Here is a 20,262-nt window from a genome sequence, read left to right on the forward strand (position 1 = left end):
ATTTTTTTTAATTTTTGACAAATATACATTACTTTTTTATTTGTGGCTGTTTCAATTTTTTTTCAAGAATTTGAATTGTCAGAATTTGAATAGTCGTGCACCCTTAATTTATATTGATTACAATATTGTAGTAAAATAAAGTCCATTAAATAATTTATTTTATCATAAATAAATATAATTCATAATATGTATTTATGTAGCTTGTTTTAAACAGCTCTGTTACTATAGCATCTTTTAAGATATTAGGCTCAAAGCATTGATTTTTAGCCTAAAATTATAGTTAAAAAAAAACAAATTTATTAATATAATATATTTTCAGTTAAATATTGGTGCGACATCATCCTAGGTAAATACTCAAAAACTTATCTTTTAAACCAGGGATCGGGAGGTCAAAAATGGAACATTTTTTATGTGCTTTAAAAACATTTAAAAATGATTTTTTTGAACAAAGAAGATTCAGGTGATAGATTATCATTTAAAGAGATAACACTTAAACACAATTTTTGTTTTTTGAGAGTATTAGTATATTAAACTAAACTAAATGAAAAAAAAAATAATGTGTTCCCCAGGCCACAGCTTGCTGACCCCTGTTTTAAACAAATAAAAAACCCTTAGTGACACGCCATTGAGAGAAAACTCATAAGGCTAAAATATCAACATTTAAAACCACAATAAAAATCTTGACATGAAAAATCATGAAGCTCAAATCCCCAAGTAGGTGTTCACCGGTGCTACAACAAAAAAATTACATCAACAATCCAATTATGTGATCACCACCACCATAATAAACCCACAATCAGTTATTGAGAAAATGCATTAAACTAGTATTACAATGATTACATTAGCACTAAATAACTTAATTATCTTAAAACTTAATAACCAACTATTTTACTGAAATGTCACTCAGAAAAAATAAAAAATGAAATTAAAAACAAACTATTAAGATAAAATGTAGTTTCTGAAACTTGTACCCATAGTAATTTTAGTCTAATAAAAGTAGGAAGAAATAAAAATTTAGTTATGCAATAGTAATTAATATATACAGCTAACAAATAAATTATTACAAAACTGGAAAACAGCAAATAAACAATCACACTCAACAATACAAATATATTTCCCCATCGACACATTAAAACCAGCCAATCATAATCAGAGTAAACACAAACAAAACTGACTATACTTATATATGAGAAACAGAAAAAATAACAACCAAAAGCAATTAAGCAAAATCTGCATGCAACATAAATTACTCAACCAGAGCACTCCAAACCTACTTAGTATCACAGCTCAACAAGCATTTTTTGTAACTATATATTTAAACTAATTCTTTTTAGGTTTTTAAAAAAATTCTAGAACACCAGACCACAACTTAGGGTGCAAATTTGACAATTTAGGCTAATGAAAAACTGCAAAAATCTGGAATTTTAAACAACTTTTACATGTTAAGTAGTAAAATTCAAACTGACATCAAATTATGAAAATTTTTTAACCCCCCTTATGCCCTTAAATACATCAATATAAGTTAATAAAAAAGTTCAAATATCAAATTTAATTTTAGTGCAGTAAATCAGCTATAAAGATAAATACTTCAATAATAACTCAAATTATTAAAAATCCTAAACAATTGGAAATTAAACAAATATAAAGATCAGCAATACAACAATAACTCAAATTTGCAATTAACAGGGTGGCTCACACTCAAGGAACTCAGGGAGTTCAGGGAATTTTCAAATTACAGAACATCTCAAGGAAAATTAGGGACTTGAATTTTTTTGAACTCATGAAAACTCCGGGCAGTTTTGATTCTTTCTAAAAATTTCAGGGAAGTTTTAAGATTTTTTAAAAAGTCTAGGGGAAGTTTTTTCTGGATCTAGAACGAGATTTAGTTAATCTAGTTTCAATATTTTTGGTGAAAAATGTTATTTTTATTTATTATCAAGTTCTTATTTAAAATTTTTTAGCTATGCGGCTAGTTCTTCAATATTCTTAGAATTAACATTGTAATTTATTAATAAATAATAAAATTTTTAAGGACTTCAAAAAAAACACTCTTTTTTGATTTTTTATCTTATTTTATATAGTTTTTACTAAGCTACAAGATGGTTTTACAGATTTAAAGAATTCAAAATAATTTTTGAGATATAGCCGGTCAAAGTCGGAGGCAACAATAGGTTCCTTATGGGAGGCACAAACTAAAACGTCAAAAATAGACTATTTTACTAAAAATCTATCTTCTCCTACGTTTTTTGAGATAACTATCTCAAATTTTCAGGAAATGTTCCTTGATATATTTAGAAAATTATGTCGGATGGAATTTTAAAAATATTGAAAATTAAATATTTTATATAAAAATTAAACAAAAAAAAACAGTTTTTTTTTAATATTTTTTGTTGTAAAATTTTAATTTTTTAAATTCTGTTCCGACAGAATTTTCTAATTATATCAAGGAACATTTCCTGAAAATTTGAGATATTTATCTCAAAAAACGTAGGAGAAGATAGATTTTTAGTGATTTCTAGTTATTTACCGTTTTAGTTTGTGCCTCCCATAAGGATCCTATTGTTGCCTCCGACTTCGACCAGCTATATCTCAAAAATTATTTTGAATTTTTTTAATCTGTAAAAAGCATTTTGTAGCTTAGCAAAAACTATATAAAATGATATCAAAAACTAAAAAAGGGTGTTCATCCCCCTATGCCCTTAAGACTAGTAAGTTTTTCAAATCTGTATAGCATATCCATTTATAAGTTTGCAGTTAACTAACAATTATTTATCCAAAAAAAAATTTAAACAAAAAATGTTTAAAAACTAATATTTTTCAAATTTTGCTTGAACTTATTGTTTTTTAGTATTATTTAGTAACTTTCAATTTGTAAAAGGTAAACCAGTGTTTCCAAAACTCAATTTCATAATTTCCCCTTAAAAGGATTTAAAAAATAATTACTAAGCAGGCAAAATTGCACACACTGGATAACCCTGTTCTAAGGCACTTGAAAATTTCACTCAATATTTTAATTCAGCAAAATGGACTTGGAGAAAATTTTTAGCTGAGGATTAAATGTTAAAATAGCAATTTAAAATAAGTAAAATAGCAAGCTTAAAAGTACAAATTCTATGATTGCCCACAATATTTCAATTATTCCCTTGCCCCTTTATTGTCCAAATTACTAATATAACCCAACAGAGAGCAATACTGTTTTGTTACAAAAAAAAGTGTTTTATAACTGATAATAATACCTTAAGATTAAATATAAATTTTGAATTCTCTTAAAGTTGACATACAAAGCCAATCTTATTTTATGTAAAAACTCCTGTTGCTTCCATTTTAAAACTTAACTTAAATTCAAACTTGCTTATTATTTTTTGCTTTAAAGATAAGTGACCCATTTGGTGTTAGCACATTGTCTTGTTAATATTTATTAAATATAAAGTTAAAAATTTAGACTTAAATAGTACAACACTTGTTAATTTAAGCATGTCCAGTAATGCAGAAAAAACCTCAGAAGATAATATTCTTCCACAACTTATTTCTGAAAAAGATAGTATTGCCAATAATGAGTCTCTTATTCATTCTTCTCGTCTTCTAGAAGCAGGTTATTATTTCATGTCTTGTTACTTATAAAGTTTTTATTGTTTATTCTATTATTTACTTAGAAATCACAGCTGTTGACAAAATTTATAATTAGTGTGGTTTGATTTTGTATCTGAAATTTGTATGGTATATGAAAAAGCATATAGCTGATTTGCCAAAAAGCGCGGAATTTGATATATTAAAAAAAAAACATAATTTTGAACACTAATTACTAAAAGACCTGTAAAATCCAGGAATAGAAAAGAATTTGTACATGTAAAGTAATGTATATGAATAATCTATCATAAGGTTAAAAAAAGATTGTATCATTAAGGCCATAGGGGGGGGTAGACCATGTTTTTTACAAGTTGATCTTATTTTATAGAGTTTTTACTAAGCTTCAAGATGCTTTTTACCGTTTTTAAAAATTCGAATTAGTTTTTGAGATATGACCGGCCAAAGTCGGGCCGCATAACAGGTTCCTTATGGGGAAGGAAAACTAAAACGGCGAAAAAAGACTAATGCATTCAAAATCTATCTCCTCCTTCATTTTTTAAGCAATCTTCTTCAAACTTTCACAGTCTATTCTTTATACAATAACGAAAAAACGTTATTTGTGACTTTAAAAAATTTCAAGTAAAAATACCTTTTTTTTGTAATTTTATGACAAAAATTAAAAAAAAAAGTGAATTTTCATCAAAAAAAATTTTTTTTTACAAAAAAAAGGTATTTTTACTTGAAATTTTTTAAAGTCACAAATAACGTTTTTTTGTTATTGTATAAAGAATAGACTGTGAAAGTTTGAAGAAGATTGCTTAAAAAATGAAGGAGGAGATAGATTTTGAATGCATTAGTCTTTTTTCGCTGTTTTAGTTTTCCTTCCCCATAAGGAACCTGTTATGCGGCCCGACTTTGGCCGGTCATATCTCAAAAACTAATTCGAATTTTTAAAAACGGTAAAAAGCATCTTGAAGCTTAGTAAAAACTCTATAAAATAAGATCAACTTGTAAAAAACATGGTCTACCCCCCCCCTATGGCCTTAATTTACCAAAAAAAGCACATTTTAAGTATTATTTCAATGTTGTTATCCATTTTAATACTATTTCTTTTAACTTGGTATATTTTTACACTATAAATCACCTTTTTCTCTCTTAAGTATTATTTTATTGAGTTTTAACTAAGCTACAAGTTTCTTTTTACAGTTTTAAATTCAAAATAATTTTTGAGATATAGAGGTCAAAATTGGAGACTGCAATAGGTTCCTAATGGGAGGCGCAAACCAAATACCAAATAGCAAATAACTAGAAACCACTAAAAATCTATCTCCTATGTTTTTTGAGATAACTACATCAAACTTCCAGGAAATGTTCCTTGCAATATATAGAAAATTCAGTCTCTACAACATTACATTAGTGATAAGCACTTTTTTATATATTTTGTTCTTATTAGAAATATCTTTAAGTTAACTAATAGTTGTTTTAAACTATTTCATATAATCAAAATTACTTTTTGAGATATAAGGGGACAAAGCTAGAGAGTTCAACAGGATTCTTAAGAAAGGGTGAAGTTAAAAAAAGCAAAAAAAAAGACTATTTTATTAAAAATCTATCTTGCCTTACATCTTTAATTTGATCTTTCTAAAACTTTCTTCGTTTAATTTTTACTTAACAATAATCATTCCTACTTGAGAATTTTTTTTAAACTTTTGAGTTGAAAAGAAATTGGTTTTTTTCTCCTTTGGTCATAAATTTTTATTTACTTATTTTTAAATTATTACATGATTTTTTTTCTAATAATGTAAGGTATGTAATATGAAAGTTTGAGATCAATAGCCTAAAAATGAAGGAGGAGATAGATTTTTAATGTATTTTTCAAAATTCCTAGAAAATTAGCCTTGAAAGTTTTTGATTCCATATGGTTGTATCAGATTTTTTTTACAAAACTGGTTGTATCTTAAGAGTTAAATGATTTTTGTTTCATAAAAAGTATCTTAAAGTATATACACTAAGCTTTCATATATATTCAATACTTTGTAAAAAAAGAGATATTGGAGCTCCCTATGACCTTGAGAAAAACTATAATTTAAAAGAAAAAGAAAAGGATAATTTTAACATACAATATGAAATGAAAGCATTATCACTCTAAAGCAGGGGTCGGCAGCCTTTTATAAGTAAGAGGGCCAATTTATATTACTAAATTTGCGCGCAGCCCGCACTATACAGTAAAAAGTCTTGGCGGGCTGCAGTTTTTGGAAAATCATTGTAATAATTAATAAAAAAATTCTACTTTAAATCAAAAAATGTGACAAGACAAGCTATAAAAGAGCACTAGTAATGCTGATTAATTAAATTAAACCTTAGTTGCAAGTTTTTACTACCAAAAGATTTTTTCTATTGTTTTAGAAAATCCTATTTTAGCTGAAATGTACCTCACGGGCCAAAGATTTTGTCTTTAAGGGCTGCATTTAGCCCGCAGGCCGCAGTTTGCTGACCCCTGCTCTAAAGGATGAACAACCTATCTATTTGGTGGGGCATAAGATGCAGACTTTTGTACATTTAATGCCATATTTATCAGGCATTGACTTTTGGAGCTACTTATAATAGTAAACAGTCAAGTATTTCAATATATTTGACAAACTTGGAATTTTATCCCCCCTAAACCTGGTAGTGAATGAAATAGTTAATTTGCCCTTATATTGTTATTTATTGAAAAAAAAAATTAAGAGAAAATTATATTATTAATATAATACACAACTACAACTTATTATACAGGTTATGCTGTTCCATCTAGTTATAGTACCAACTTGGCACTGACCATCAAAGTTTAGGGAAAAGTTTAAAACACCCACTTTATAAAAAAAACCTTGTTACTACTTAATTACCAATTATTAAAACGCCCCTAAAGGACAATATTGCTAACTTTAAGAAAATGTCAGGCTAAATTTGAAAAATTTTGTGCATGATTTCTGTTAGGTGTAGTAGTATTTTTTTTTCCAGAAAGTTGCCTCTTAACCCTATTATAGGCAGTAAATTCATAAAACGTATATGAAAAAATTAATCTAACTAAAGTAATTTTTAAGTTTTTCAATTAACTGAATAAAATATGACTAAACCTTTATTTGAAAAAATAGATCTGAATTCTGTTAAGGCTTGATATGAAAAAAAGTAAATATAATTACTAATTAAAATTACTGGTATAACAAAAATAAAGACCCCCATCAAGTAGATAACTAGTTAAAAGCAACACTTTTTTTTTACATTTTTTTGTCATTAAGTATTTAAGTTGGAAAATTAAAGTTTTTATTTATTAACAGAAATTGAGCGCATCAAAAATGAAGGTGATAAAAAACCATCTCCAAAAAAATACGATGAAACTGACTTCATTGATACTTATTCTCAAAAGATGCCTAAAGTTGAATCGTTTTTAAAGGTACCAGTAGATATCTACCCTCAAGTTAATTTTGTTGGTAGGATAATTGGACCTGGTGGATCAACCCTCAAAGGAATCCAAGAGGTAACCCAAACAAGAATTTCAGTCCTTGGTAAAGGCTCTCAAAGAGATAAAAAAAAGGTTAAATGCTTATAAATTTGTTTTCACTAATAAGTTTGTCATAGTTTTTTAAAACCATATAAATTCTGATTTAAATTACAAAGAAAAAAAAATTGAGTTGAAAAACATCTGATTGCTCAGTAAACAGTTATCAAACATTAAATGTCAAATTAAATGTTGGTAAATGTCAAATATACACGAATATACTCTTCTTGTACGAAGAGTCATTTTTGCACAGGTTGTGATAATTTATTTTTTTATTTTTTTAAAACTATTTTTTACTATCACTGTTACCCTTAACCCTTCCCCTTGGTAGGCAACTTCTTTTCTTTCTTGTTTTTTATTAATTTATTTATCCTATTTTACTTTTTCTTTTATCTTTCAACTATCACTGTTAACCCTTAAATGTGGTCAATATTTTTTCCGTTATAATTTATTATTTTTTGTGCATAAGTGTATTTGTGCATATTTGACCCTCTCTGTAAAATGTATTTGCTAGTAAATATAAAAATATTCAAGATAAGATCAAAGTGTTAAATTTTTTTTTGAGTCAATAAATTATTGGTCGCCAAAAAAAAGGATATTTGAAAAATAAAAGATAATAAAAATAATTTAAAGTATAATAAAATTTTTATCTAGGCAGAAGAGCTTGTAACCAGTGGTGATCCTAAATTTTTGCACATGCAGTTGCCTCTTCACATAAGAATTAGTGCAATAGGACCGATTGACCAAGCTCATCATTGTGTTGGGCGTGCTTGTGCTGAAATTATAAAGTTATTACAAGTTGATGAAGAAGACCTTGCTCAAATGAATAATCAGCCTTCTGCTGGTAACCAACAGTCTAGGTTTTAATTTATACTTAGTTTTTAATAAATAATATTCTATTTGAATAAGACCTATTTACAACAACTGAGGATCTCCTATATGCAAGTATGGGAGTGAAACATTGTTTTGTTTGTAATAAACTGTTGAAATAAATATTGGATAAATAATAGCCTATATAAAACAAAAAAAATTAACTTAACTGTTTTTAAATAAAGTTTTATAGTCAAATGACATTTTTTTTTACATCTTAGCACTTAATTATAGTAATGCAATAAGTTAATTATCGATGAAATAATTTAAGAGGTGGAAATCATCGTTCAACACCTAGAGGAGCTAATAAAATGGGAAACCAACGAGGATTTAATGGTGGAAATCGTGGAGGTAGAGGTGTGTAGTATATATCGATATTTTATGACATTTGTATGGATAACTAAAATTTAAAAGCTTATATAAGTGGGTTGGATTAAAAAAAAACAGATATTATTAAACATGAAACATTTAAAGTGTTTAAAAGTTTTTATATTTAAAAAAGTTTCTTTTTATAACAATGTTATACAGTTTCTTTTTTAATGTCTTAAAACTTGAGTCGTTCATTAGGATAAAAATAAAATACATTTATGTCTCTTTAAATAATCTGATAATATTAGCAGATTTCAAACTACAATAAAACATAAATATACAATGCATTGTATTTTTTAAAATTATAAACTTGTTTGTCTAATGTAAGAGTTGAAAAGTTTTGACTTAAATTTACAAATTTCAGGTGGGGCTCGCAATAATCAAGTAAGGGGTGGTAACAGAAACCAAGGCAGTATGAGAAACCAGTCATTAAACAGTTTTCAGAATGATGTTAGTTCAGATCTTATTATTTTATTAGCTAAAGTATAAACTGTTTTTTAATTTATAACACACCAAAACTGAGCTTGTACTTTAAAAACGTCAGTTCTCAGCAAATTTTTAACAGATTGTATGATTGAATGAAAAATGAACTCTCTATTTTTTTATTTAGTTATAAATTATTTAAAAACAGTCTTATAACGAATTTTCCGGAAATCAGGGTTATGGAAGCAGTCTAAACCAAGGTTATGGTAATTTTGATAATCAATACGGTGGAGATGAATTTAATCAGTGAGTTCAGCTTAATTTTTACTACATTAACAACTGACAAAACCTTTAAGCTTACCAATTTTTTTAGAATTAAAAAAAAAAAGATTAACTTCGTTTATTTTTATTTCTTATTAATTATCAACTCTGATTTAGATCTTTCGATAATCAAGGGTATGGTAAAGACAACTATGGAAACGATTCATACAATGGTCAGTTCTAAATACTTAAATTAAAATAGTGCTTAATATTCTTAACTTGAGAATAGGTAATTGAAATTAGGCTTACAGTCATTATAAGTAATATATAATTGTATTATCTAATTGAATTGAAAAGTATTAGATTATCTATATTTTATTCAGTTTTCAATCACGCTAAGTTTTGTTTTATAATAGATTTATACTATTTATGTATAGAATTTTTGTTTATGGATAATTAACGAGTGAAGACTCTCATTTGAAAATACAAACTACCTATTTAATTTTTTACATATAATAAAATATAAATAATCGTGTAAAATTGAAAACTTTTTAGACAATGTCGATATTTATCTTCCTCAAAAAATATTCCCTTGTCAATATTTATCAATCTGAACTCCAACAACAAAAACTTTTTATATTTTAAAAGTTTTAGAATTGAATAAAATAAAACAATAGCTTTATTCAAAAGCTCATACACTCAATGGATTAAATAAACTGAATAATAAACTTGACTATTATCTAGATGGATTTAAGAATGGTGGAGGTGATTACAACCAAAGAATGGGAGGTAGGCAGTCTGGTGGTAGAATGAGGGGTAACATGGGAAGCAGAGGAAATCAAGCTGGTAGAAACAGACCCTACTAATAGAAAAATTGTCAAATCACATGAGTAGTCAAGTTTTTCAAGATCTTCTTCATGTGACTGGAAAGAGATTTTAAGCTCATTTGTATCTCAAGAAAATAGAAAAAATAGAATGTGAATATTAGTTGATTATATTGTATGTAGTAATGTTTTTAATTTAAAATTTGTTTTTTAAACACTAATTTAATAATTATGTAAAATAACTCAGTTTTTAAAATTTATGTACAAAAAAAGTTTAATGTCGTTAAAACTTAATAAATTGCTTCAAAAAAACTAGTGTTATGATATACAAATAATTTTATAGCTCAACTTAAAAAGCAACAATAGGTAACATAAACTCAAAAAACAAATAGGTCTCAAAAAGTTATAAAAGTTAAATGAAATAAAAACAAATGCTAAAATAAGATAAAATGTAAAATATTTTAGTTCTTATTATTTGAATCGTCAATAAAAGTTCTCACAAGAATTTGTCTAAATATAGCCATTTATTTAAGTAATTTGTAAATCATTATTTGAATGATTAAAGATAAAAATAACTTCCTTGAATTTTTTTTTGTCATTAATGCGTGTTAACAATTTAATTAAACATTATCAAACCTTAATACTTAACAAGAAGTTATTAAACCAAATAATACTAACTATATAAGGATAAGTTTGATACCAATCAGCCAAACTTAAAGAAAAAAATATAGTTATTTGACCAAGTGATAAAAAATTAAATGAGATTAAATTTAATATAACACCAATGAGCAAAACTAAAAGAAAATTGAGATACAGCAGATAAAACTGACCACATCAACTGAAAAAGAATCACATCTTCACATCAAAAAAAGTAAATTTTGTATATCTTATTAAACTAAATACTTTCTTGAAAACCAACAACCATTTTAGAGAATGTTATTTAAAGTATTACTGTGCTGTATTTACAAATTCCAAATTAAAGTATCAATATAAAATAATTGTAATAACTCATTAACTAATAAGTTCTTTAAACATCTATTTAGTATATATCTAAGGTTTACTATAAAGTTTGTGAAAAAATCTTAATAAAAGAAGATGAGACATAGTGCACAACCCCACATTCAGATTATCTAAGGTAATAGAAAAAATTATATATATCTAAACTAATTTGAACATATTTCTTTATTTTTCACCTTATTTAGAACAAAAGTTTTATTTTTAAAACAATTGTAACAAATTAAATAACACAGTTTTATGTCAACAGGAGTATGGCGAAAATTCTTATCAGACTTCCTAAGTTACATATAGGTAAGTAAAATGTTTTACTTGTGCAATAGTTGTTACAATTTCGATTACAATGTTTTCTTAGTGAAGTTCTAATGACTATCGTAAACATGTCCTTGCTTATAAATCAAAGTAACATATTATTTTAAATATAGCTGATGTTAATGCTTTTGAACTTGAATTTTTGAATAAGATGTTAGTTGTTGTTCACTTTTTTATATTGACGATGAAAACTGCTTGAGCGTTTGTAAAAACCTTAATTGCTGTTGTGCTCTTATGTTTAGCTTTTGCTGAGATTCAGAAAGTCAATCAAGAAACCAGCCAAGAGATTCAATTGTGTGAACCTAATTTTTATCTTATATGAGCTGACTTATTTTTTGATACCATTTATTACCTTGTATTTTTTATAACATTTGTTGATTCTTTTAAAGTATAACTTTTAATCTTTAAGTGCTTAAAATAAGTACCACTATTGTAATACTTCGATACAATTTTGTTGTAATTTTGCTGTATCTCAAGTACAAAGTTAATTGCTTTTTGTTTAAGTTAATCGTTTTTTTTTGATATGTTATATAAAATCTATAACAAAAATGCATCTTAAAGTAGCTTTTAAAAACTAAACTATAAGTTAAATTTTTATAAGTAGTATACATGATTTTATTAAATAAATCCTTAATATAAAAGCTACCATAACGTGATAAAAGCCAGCACGATTGCCGAAATACGCATAGCGCAAGAGCTTATAAGCCATCTGGTTCCATATGGCTAGTCAGATCAAACGCAACCCAAAAAACCTGCACCGTTAGTAGCCGCCGGTTTTACAGTAGCGTTTTACTACGATATTTATAATACCTGTTTAAATTTGTAAGGAAACTAAAAATGTCTTCTAATAAAGTTGATAAATGGTGATACTAATTTAAAATATCTTTTGAAGTTGGTGCTTGATTAAAGTTGCTTACTAATCAGCCAACTCGTATCATGGTTGCCAAACCTGGAAAATGACAATTTAAGCATAAAATCTAGAATTTTGTAAAAAAACTATTGAAAAACCTGATTTTTTTCAAACAATTTTGATATAATATAGGGCTGCCAAAAAACCTGGAATCCTGGAAGAATCTGGAATTAGAAAATTTTTGAAAAACCTGTAATTTTGAACAAATATTGAAAAACCTGGAATAATTTGGTATTTCAAACAATTTTTTCAAGTTGAGAAACGAAATTTCTATTAGAAACGAATAAGTTATCAAATAGTATTTTTTTGTTTCATTCAAAATTTTTTTAATAAAAAACACATTTTAAGTAGTTTAACGGTATCTTTTCAACGTTTTTATACTTTTTAAGACAGTTTTTTACTTAAAGTTTAATTTTATACTAAAATGGACCAAAAATTTGTTTATGCAAAACCTGAAGAAATTTAAAAAACCTTTATAAATTTAAAAAACCTTTAGCAACGCTGTAAAGAAGTAGCAAAATTTTGAATTTTAAGACTTAAAAATGAGTATAAAAAATTTTCTTATTACTAAGACAAAAATAATTATTTATAATTATATAAATAATAATTATATATAATTATTTATAATTATTTTTTGTTGATTTTGTTTCTAAGTTGGAAAGTACTGGAGTAAAAAAGATAGTCATAATTTTTTGGTTTTGTAGTGAAATTCTACGTGAAAAAAAAACAATTTGGAACCTTTTTGGAGAAAGAAATACATATATATATCTTACTTGTTAATTAAATTATTAATTTTATTCTAAATGAGAATTTATAGTTATATTAACTTACCTTCAGGGTTTAGATCAGAGTTTCCCAAAGTGGGCGATATCGCCCCCCTGGGGGCGATTTTAGTAAGTCGGGGGGCGATTATTTGTAAGGGGGCGAAAGGGTGGGCGATAACTAGTAAGGGGGCGAAAAGGGGGCGATTTTAAAATTTTGAGTTGTCATAAGATTTTTACTTTTTTTCTTGCTATTTTACTATTTTTAGCTTGCTATTTATTATTTGACCCTGAGGTAAAACTTAAACAAAAAAGTTTATTTTATTTATGAAAAAAAAAGAAAAAAAAATCTAGTGCTTATGACTCCTACTTTCAAGTAAATACTATATTTTCATTTATATATTTTCATATTTAACAATTACATATATCATAGACGATTGGAATCCCTCTCACTATTTTACAACCTGACATATATGTTTTTTGGGGTTATAAATGGTTTGTAAAAATCTATGTTATTTATTACCAACTATCACCTCATAATATTTTTAGTTGCTTTTTGAAAAGTCACTAAGTTAGACTAAGAAATAAAACTATACAGGGTTGCCAATTTACCTAGAAACCTGGAAAAACTTAGAATTTGACCATTTAAGCAAAAAAAACCTGGAAAAAATTTGGAATTTTTAACAATTTTAACATATTAAGTAGTAAAATTTAGATTTGACATAAAAAAGCTATCATATAGATAAAAGTATGGATCCCTTCGAGGCAAATACTTTTGAAGTAAACGACTTACAGGAAACCTTCTCAGACTTACAAACTGACCTTGAACTTAAAGTAAATTCTTCCAAAGAACGATATGAAAGTTTTTGAACTCAACAAAAACTAAGGCAAAAGTATCCAATCATTTAAGAGGAATTTAGATTGTTGTTTATAGTTTTTCCTTCTAGCTATGTTGTTGAGAAAGCTTTCAGTTCAGTTATCAAGATCTTGAGCAAAAGGTCAATCTAGATATTTATAAAGGAGGTGACTTAAGGCTCTATTTTACTAATTAAGAATCAGATCAGAAAAACTTGCAAGCAGTCATATTCCTCATCCTTCACATTATATTAGACTTCAGTAGCAGACATTATTTTATGAAAGTTTTTTAATTTTATTTGATCTTTTGATGTATTTCTTATTTAACCTGGTTTGTATTGTATTTAAGTAGTCTTTTTATAATAGCAACTTTATTAAGCTATTTATTCTACAACAGGTTTGCATAATGCCTAATAAATATTATTTACGGTAGACTTCCTTTTGAGTTCGCACTTTTTACCCAAAAAAAAGTGAAAATTTATATTTTCTTAAATTTAACTAAAGTAAAGTCTATTACTAACTAAATATTAATAAAACAAAATATATATAATATTTAATAGCTTATATAGATCTTTTTTTTGAATGAATGTTTGTTTTATGTTTTAGTGGATTTCATGTTTATTTATAACATCATTGCATATAACATATTGAAACTTGTCATTTTGTAAAGAAAAATATGTTAATAATTTTTTGAGTTTGCACTTTTTGATTTTTTTTAAAGTGCGAACTCAAGCGGAAGTCTACTATATTTATTAAATGGTTTATGTTTTAAAGATTTTAATAATTTTATTTTGACCTGGTTAATTTTGTAGTTGATATTCGTTGTTTTACATTACACTAAAAGTCTTTATAGCATAGTGATTAAAATATTTGTTTGAAAGACCTTTATTTGACAGGTTTTTGTTATCACTAGTTTAATCTGTATACAACTTATATCACTATAAAACTATTATTTGATTGTAATATTTTGACAACCATTAAAGTTTTTATTTCTAAAAAGATTTTTTTTGGTTTTAAAAGAGTATAAATTTGAGGTCTCTATTTGAAATGACTTCTACTTTTTCATTTAAAAGTTTCTTAAACACAATTTTATTTTCTAACTTGATTTATTATTGTTCAAAAGTTTATTATAATATAAGGAGTTTTAAACTATTAATACAACTGTTTTTTGTTTTATATTAATTCAATATATATTAGCAATTAGAATATACTTAGTTTATTTTAATACTTCAACACTAGCTTTTAGTTTTTCACTATTTTCCTCTGTTAAATTATTGTAGGTTAATAGCTAGAAAAAAAACTTTTTAAACAGAATTAAATAAGCCATCAATAGACTGCTACAGTTTCAAAACAAAATTTAAACCTAGTTAAAAGTCTTTTTTAATTGATTACTTTCTGTTCACAGAATTAACTGTAAAACATTTAATTTTTTTTGAATTTAAATAAAGAAAAAAAATTGTTAGAATTAAGGTTTAGTTCCCTAAAGATTATTCGAAGTCAAATGCTATTTCATGGTATTCTCCTACAAAACAAATAGTTTAGAAAGTTAAAAATTAAATTTTTAACTTAACAACTAACTTGCTTACAATATATCTTAGCATTGAAGTTAGTAAATTTACTGCATTAACTGAAGCTGTTGATGAAACCACTTTTCATGTGAGATAATCAACCAGTCGGTCAAACTTCCTTTAACTAGATCAGAAATACTGTTTTAATATTTATTTCATTATGTGTAAAATAAACTATTAATTCTTTTATAGTTTTTTAATCTCTGGTATTTAAAAATAGATATTTAAAAAAAGCCTATTTATAAAGTAATTTATGTATTTTGTGCGGCTTAAATAAGTTACTTAGTATGAACTTTTTAATGTCCGAAATTTGTTATATAAGATATTATTAAAATGTCAGGTTTAAGTTAAGATTTCAGGTGGGTAACGTACAGCTCAGACCCAGTCGCAGATCCAGTCGAATTTCGACCCGCTAAGTAAATTGAAAACTACTTGTGTAAAATAAATAAAATTTAGTTTTTTGATATTTAATATTTTGATATACGCTTTCATTTCGTTTTCAGTTCACAAAAGTATTTCCTAGATCACAATAATACTTAATAATTTTATTACAACTTTGCTCGAGTTTTTTAATTTTCTTATTTGTAATTTTTCTAAATCATGCAGCCCGCAATTACATTTTCTAACGAGTTGAAAATAGAAAATGTTTTTTAGTAAATATGAATTGCTGACTTCAAAAGTTGTCCACCACCGACCTAAAAGTTTCAATAGTTTCAAAACAGATCATATTTAAACAGGATTGATTACAGATTACTCAAGGCTTTTTAATAATTGAGTATTTTAATACACTTTACTGGGCTTCTGAGAAAATAACTGTAAATTATTTTCTCAAGCCCTGTAACTACTTTGAACACAAAAGTGCGTGCATAAGAAGTACAAGACTAAATTACATTTCGAACACAACTTTTTTTAGCTCAAAAGTTTGTACTCAAAAGAAAAACTACTTTGTAAAATCGTAGGGGGCAATTTTTTTTTCAAGTTACTGAAAAGGGGGCGATTTAGTAAATGAGTTTGGGAAACCCTGGTTTAGATGATGTTTTATGTAAATTAGCGGGATATTTGATGTTTTAGTTTAAATAATACGCTACTTTTTAAACTAATCTGGTTAATTAATAAAGTAGGTATATAAAGTATAAATTGGACTTATACTATTATTCTAATAGCTTATAAGTGTTGATTGAACCTAAACTGCTGTTTATTGAAATAGTTAGCTTACTTAAACTGTTATTTATTGAAGTAGGTTTAAAAGATAGTTAGAACTTTAATTTTTTGGATAGGATTTTCTAGTATTCAAGTACTGCAAATACTTCTTGGGTTTTTAGCTTTGCCAATATGGTGGATTATTGCCCAGTCTATTTTATAACCAATGTTGTAATTTTTAATTTCCAGATGTTTTTCGATATTTTTGTGCCGTTTTCTTTGTAGTTTTTTAGATTGAAACGAAAATTGAAAAAAAAAATCATTATATCTCTTCTAGTAGTTGAGATCTCTTTATTTGTTTTTAAAAAATCAAAACATATAATATAACTAAGAAAATTTTAATGTTAATAAAAGAATACAAATATTTTCAGTTTAAAATGTTGATAAAAACACTTATTTAAGTTTTATTTTCTAATTATAGTAGCCTAAAAAAATAAAATAACAATAATATGGTAAAAAAGTTCTAACAATTTTAGCTATAAGACATCAAAATACTGTATTCTAATACTCATTTTAGTTTTTGCAATCAGAACTCGGGTCTTGGTATTGTAACCGTGACTCGGTCTTCAACTTTTTGTTATTGACTACATTGCATAAGTCTAGTTAGACTATCGAATTATTATTTGTAATCAGTTAATTTCTTATTTATATTATATATGTAATGGACAAGAGATTTTTTAAGCAGTTTCTTGTTAAGTAATGCTTCAATTAATGATGTTCAATATAATTTTTAAAAACTAGCTTAATATAAAACAGTGATAACTAATTTCGGTATTAATGATGTTGATTCTAAATAAAAAAAATTATAGAACTACGCTTTACAAATAGTTAAATTAGTATATATCGTTACATAAAAACTTAATGTTATTTTTTAATCGGTTTATGCTAATGATAATTTACATACTTAGTAAGAAAAAAATATACATATTTTTAAGATTACTTAGTTTTTATGTCGAAAATTGTTCAGAATATTTTAAGAATTTTCTTAATAGTCATTTCTGTAAGATAATTTTGTTTTTTAGAAATATTTTTTTCAAGGTAGCTAAAAAGATAGTTTTATAAAAACTTTAATATCTCAAATATAAAAAGCAACATTTGACCAAAATTATAATTCTAATTTTATTATTTATAGTAAGATATATGTACATTTTAATTGTTTTATTTAAAAAATTCTATTGTCGTATTTTGAATTGTCCGACTTTGAGTTGTCGTAGTTTGAATTGTCCGAATTTGAGTTGTCGGAATTCAAATTGTCTGAAACTGAGTTATCGGAATTTGAATTGACCGAATTTGAATTCTCGGAGTTTGAGTTGTCTGAATTTTATTTTTCGAATTTTTAATTGTCCGAATTTGAATTGTCGAGTTTAAATTGTCGGAATTTGAATTGTCAGAGTTTGAATTGTCGTGCACCCAGTTATGTTAAACTACAAAAATAAATGTAAACCAATCGACCAGAGTTGTTACTTAAGTTATGCGGACCTGGCAATTAACTGACTTAACGCTTTATAACAATATCGGTGACGGTTACTTTAGCTAATTTTTAGAATTAAGTAAGCTATATAACTTAGCTAAGTTTATTTATCAAACGCAAATTAAACTTAAACTATCATTTAAACTTAGACTATTTATAAATTAATAAGATTGTTAGAATGCTTAAACTACTTATATATCGACATAGAGCTTCAGAAACAAAAAGTGTATTTACAGATTAATAAAATCACGATAAAACAAAATACAATAAATTACTAAAAGAAACACCAATTACTACTTTGGCTCAAAAGCCAAAGTGAAAAACATCATCACTTTTTATTAAAAATGGCCGTTAATGCCAAGCTACAACAAAAGCTACAACAACAACCAAAGAGCTCAGCAACTCACTCCCCTAACCAGCACACTTAACTATTTTAAGGTGTTTGAATAGTTTGAGAGAAAAGAAAGAAAGCCATTTTCAACTGCTAAAACACTATCAAGTGTTACAAATGGAATTCTGATGTATTAGAAATAACTGTATAAAAGGCAATCTATGTTGCTACACACCAGTGGCATCGCTGGTATTTTTGTTAGGAGCTGCGGAAAAAAATTCGAGTTGCTTCTGCTGGAAATCAACTTGTTTCTACCTGTCTTATTGTTCTCGCGTTGTAGTGAATTTTAAACAATTCAAGATCATTAGTTCACATTTAAAAAATCTGAAGTTTTAAAGATACTTTTTTTACAATGCATTGCTTTTTGACAAAAATAATCTGAGCTGAGTTAAATGTATATAATTTAACTGTTTTTAATTTATCCATTTTTTAGACTTTAGTGTTAGACTGTCTGTATTTCAAAATTATCTGTCTTGAGGGCAAAACTAAGTATTAAAAGTACTAAAAGCTATGAAAGCAGTGTATTTCTAAGCTAAAAAGTTGAAAGAGAAGCGGGTTTTTTTTTCATTGCAAAATTTTCTACGTTTTTGTAGATTTACAGAAACGTTCTAAGCTACGTGCCTCGTGTATAGTATTATACATTAAGTTATAGATTGAAAAATAAAGACTAAACTAAAGAAATAAAGAACATTTCAAAATCAAACGAACATTGTACTCTTTCATTTGGCAACAATACTTAGCAGTACTGCAAAATGAGTAATAGTTCTTAAAATATGTATGGACTATTCGTTTGAAATATTTTATTGAACAAATATTCTTATGACAAAAAATCTTTCCTTAAACCGTCTATAAACCAGTGTTGCAACAAAGTTAGGAAAAACGAAAATAAAAAAGACAATAGCCATGAAAAGACAGAAAAAAAAAGGGTTAAAAAAAAAATCCAGAAATTTATTAAAGAAAGAATTAATTAAAAAGAAAATTTATCATAATTAAAAACTACATTTTGCTGATGTTTCTAAAAATTTTGCTTTCTTAATTCATCTGTTTTCAGAGTAAATGAATTTTTGCAATAAACTGGAACTTTTCAAGTACTTGATTATCTGTTTGTGAATAGGTTATAATTAAGAAAAAAAAAATTGGAAAGTCTAGACATTTTTTTCAGCTTGATCTGTGGCAACCCTAATATACTCTTCTACTAATTATGCTATTTAGGTATAATATCTCAGTAAAAGTTTAATATATGTGTAATTAGAAACATTCCATTCCCTAAAATTTTTACAATCAAGAATAAAAGATGAATGCAAGTTCAGTAAATGAAGTTAAGGTGGGTTTTCCACTTCAGCTCTCATGAGGTGGACCATCTTGTAAGTCCCATCATCATTATCACCTCAAGTATAGCGTGTCTGACGACCCTTCTTCGATAAATGAGGCATAACAATACCCTACTACACCATTTTCTTTTTTATTGTGTATATTTGGTGAAGAAGCCCCTAAAATCAATAATGCATCAAGGTTTGTTAGTAAACAGCATAGAAATACTCATTATCTTCTGCAACGAGAGCACATAAGTATAGAAGTCTTCTGTCGTTGGTATTTTTATTTACTTAAAATTCTTGATTGCATAACACTTCAGATATGTGTGGCTCTCTAGTGCAAATGAACTTAATACGAACAAAAGCATCATTAGTATAATGAATATCTTTTTTAGACAATTATAGGATAATTTTTTATGTTTAAGAATATTATGTTGAACTAATAATTTCAAATTAATAGTCCGTAAGATTGTATTAAACATATTGTGTCAGTTTTTTTAAAGTATTATTTCTATAAGTATTAGTCATTTTGCAGTAGTACTGTTAAGTGTTAATACTAAATGATATAGTACAATGTTCGTTTGTTTTGCAATGTTCTTTATTTCTTTGATTTAG

The 20,262-nt window shown here is 26.2% G+C and overlaps 1 protein-coding gene across 3 annotated transcripts; it reads left to right on the top strand.

Annotated features, from left to right (window-relative positions):
• Window positions 1-3,446: 3,446 nt before the first annotated feature.
• On the top strand, window positions 3,447-11,528 carry LOC145834116 (uncharacterized). 3 transcript variants are annotated; one of them, XR_014369776.1, is made up of 9 exons: window positions 3,447-3,592; window positions 6,885-7,141; window positions 7,760-7,965; window positions 8,247-8,332; window positions 8,709-8,794; window positions 8,976-9,073; window positions 9,206-9,261; window positions 9,773-10,005; window positions 11,117-11,528. XR_014369776.1 is itself a non-coding variant. In XM_082941469.1 (8 exons), exons 1-8 carry the CDS (start codon window positions 3,475-3,477, stop codon window positions 9,892-9,894), a joined length of 1,002 nt encoding a protein of 333 aa, XP_082797595.1. In that variant the 5' UTR covers window positions 3,447-3,474; the 3' UTR covers window positions 9,895-10,235. The 3 variants fall into 3 exon arrangements, 2 of the variants coding, with proteins under 2 accessions (XP_082797595.1, XP_082797594.1); XM_082941469.1 differs by lacking the exon at window positions 11,117-11,528 and having other exon boundaries at window positions 9,003-9,073; window positions 9,773-10,235; XM_082941468.1 differs by lacking the exon at window positions 11,117-11,528 and having other exon boundaries at window positions 9,773-10,232.
• The last annotated feature ends 8,734 nt before the right edge of the window (window positions 11,529-20,262 follow it).

Source organism: Thalia democratica, chromosome 4, assembly GCF_965202585.1.
Source record: "Thalia democratica chromosome 4, ktThaDemo2.hap1.1, whole genome shotgun sequence".
In the NCBI taxonomy this organism is placed as follows: domain Eukaryota; kingdom Metazoa; phylum Chordata; class Thaliacea; order Salpida; family Salpidae; genus Thalia; species Thalia democratica.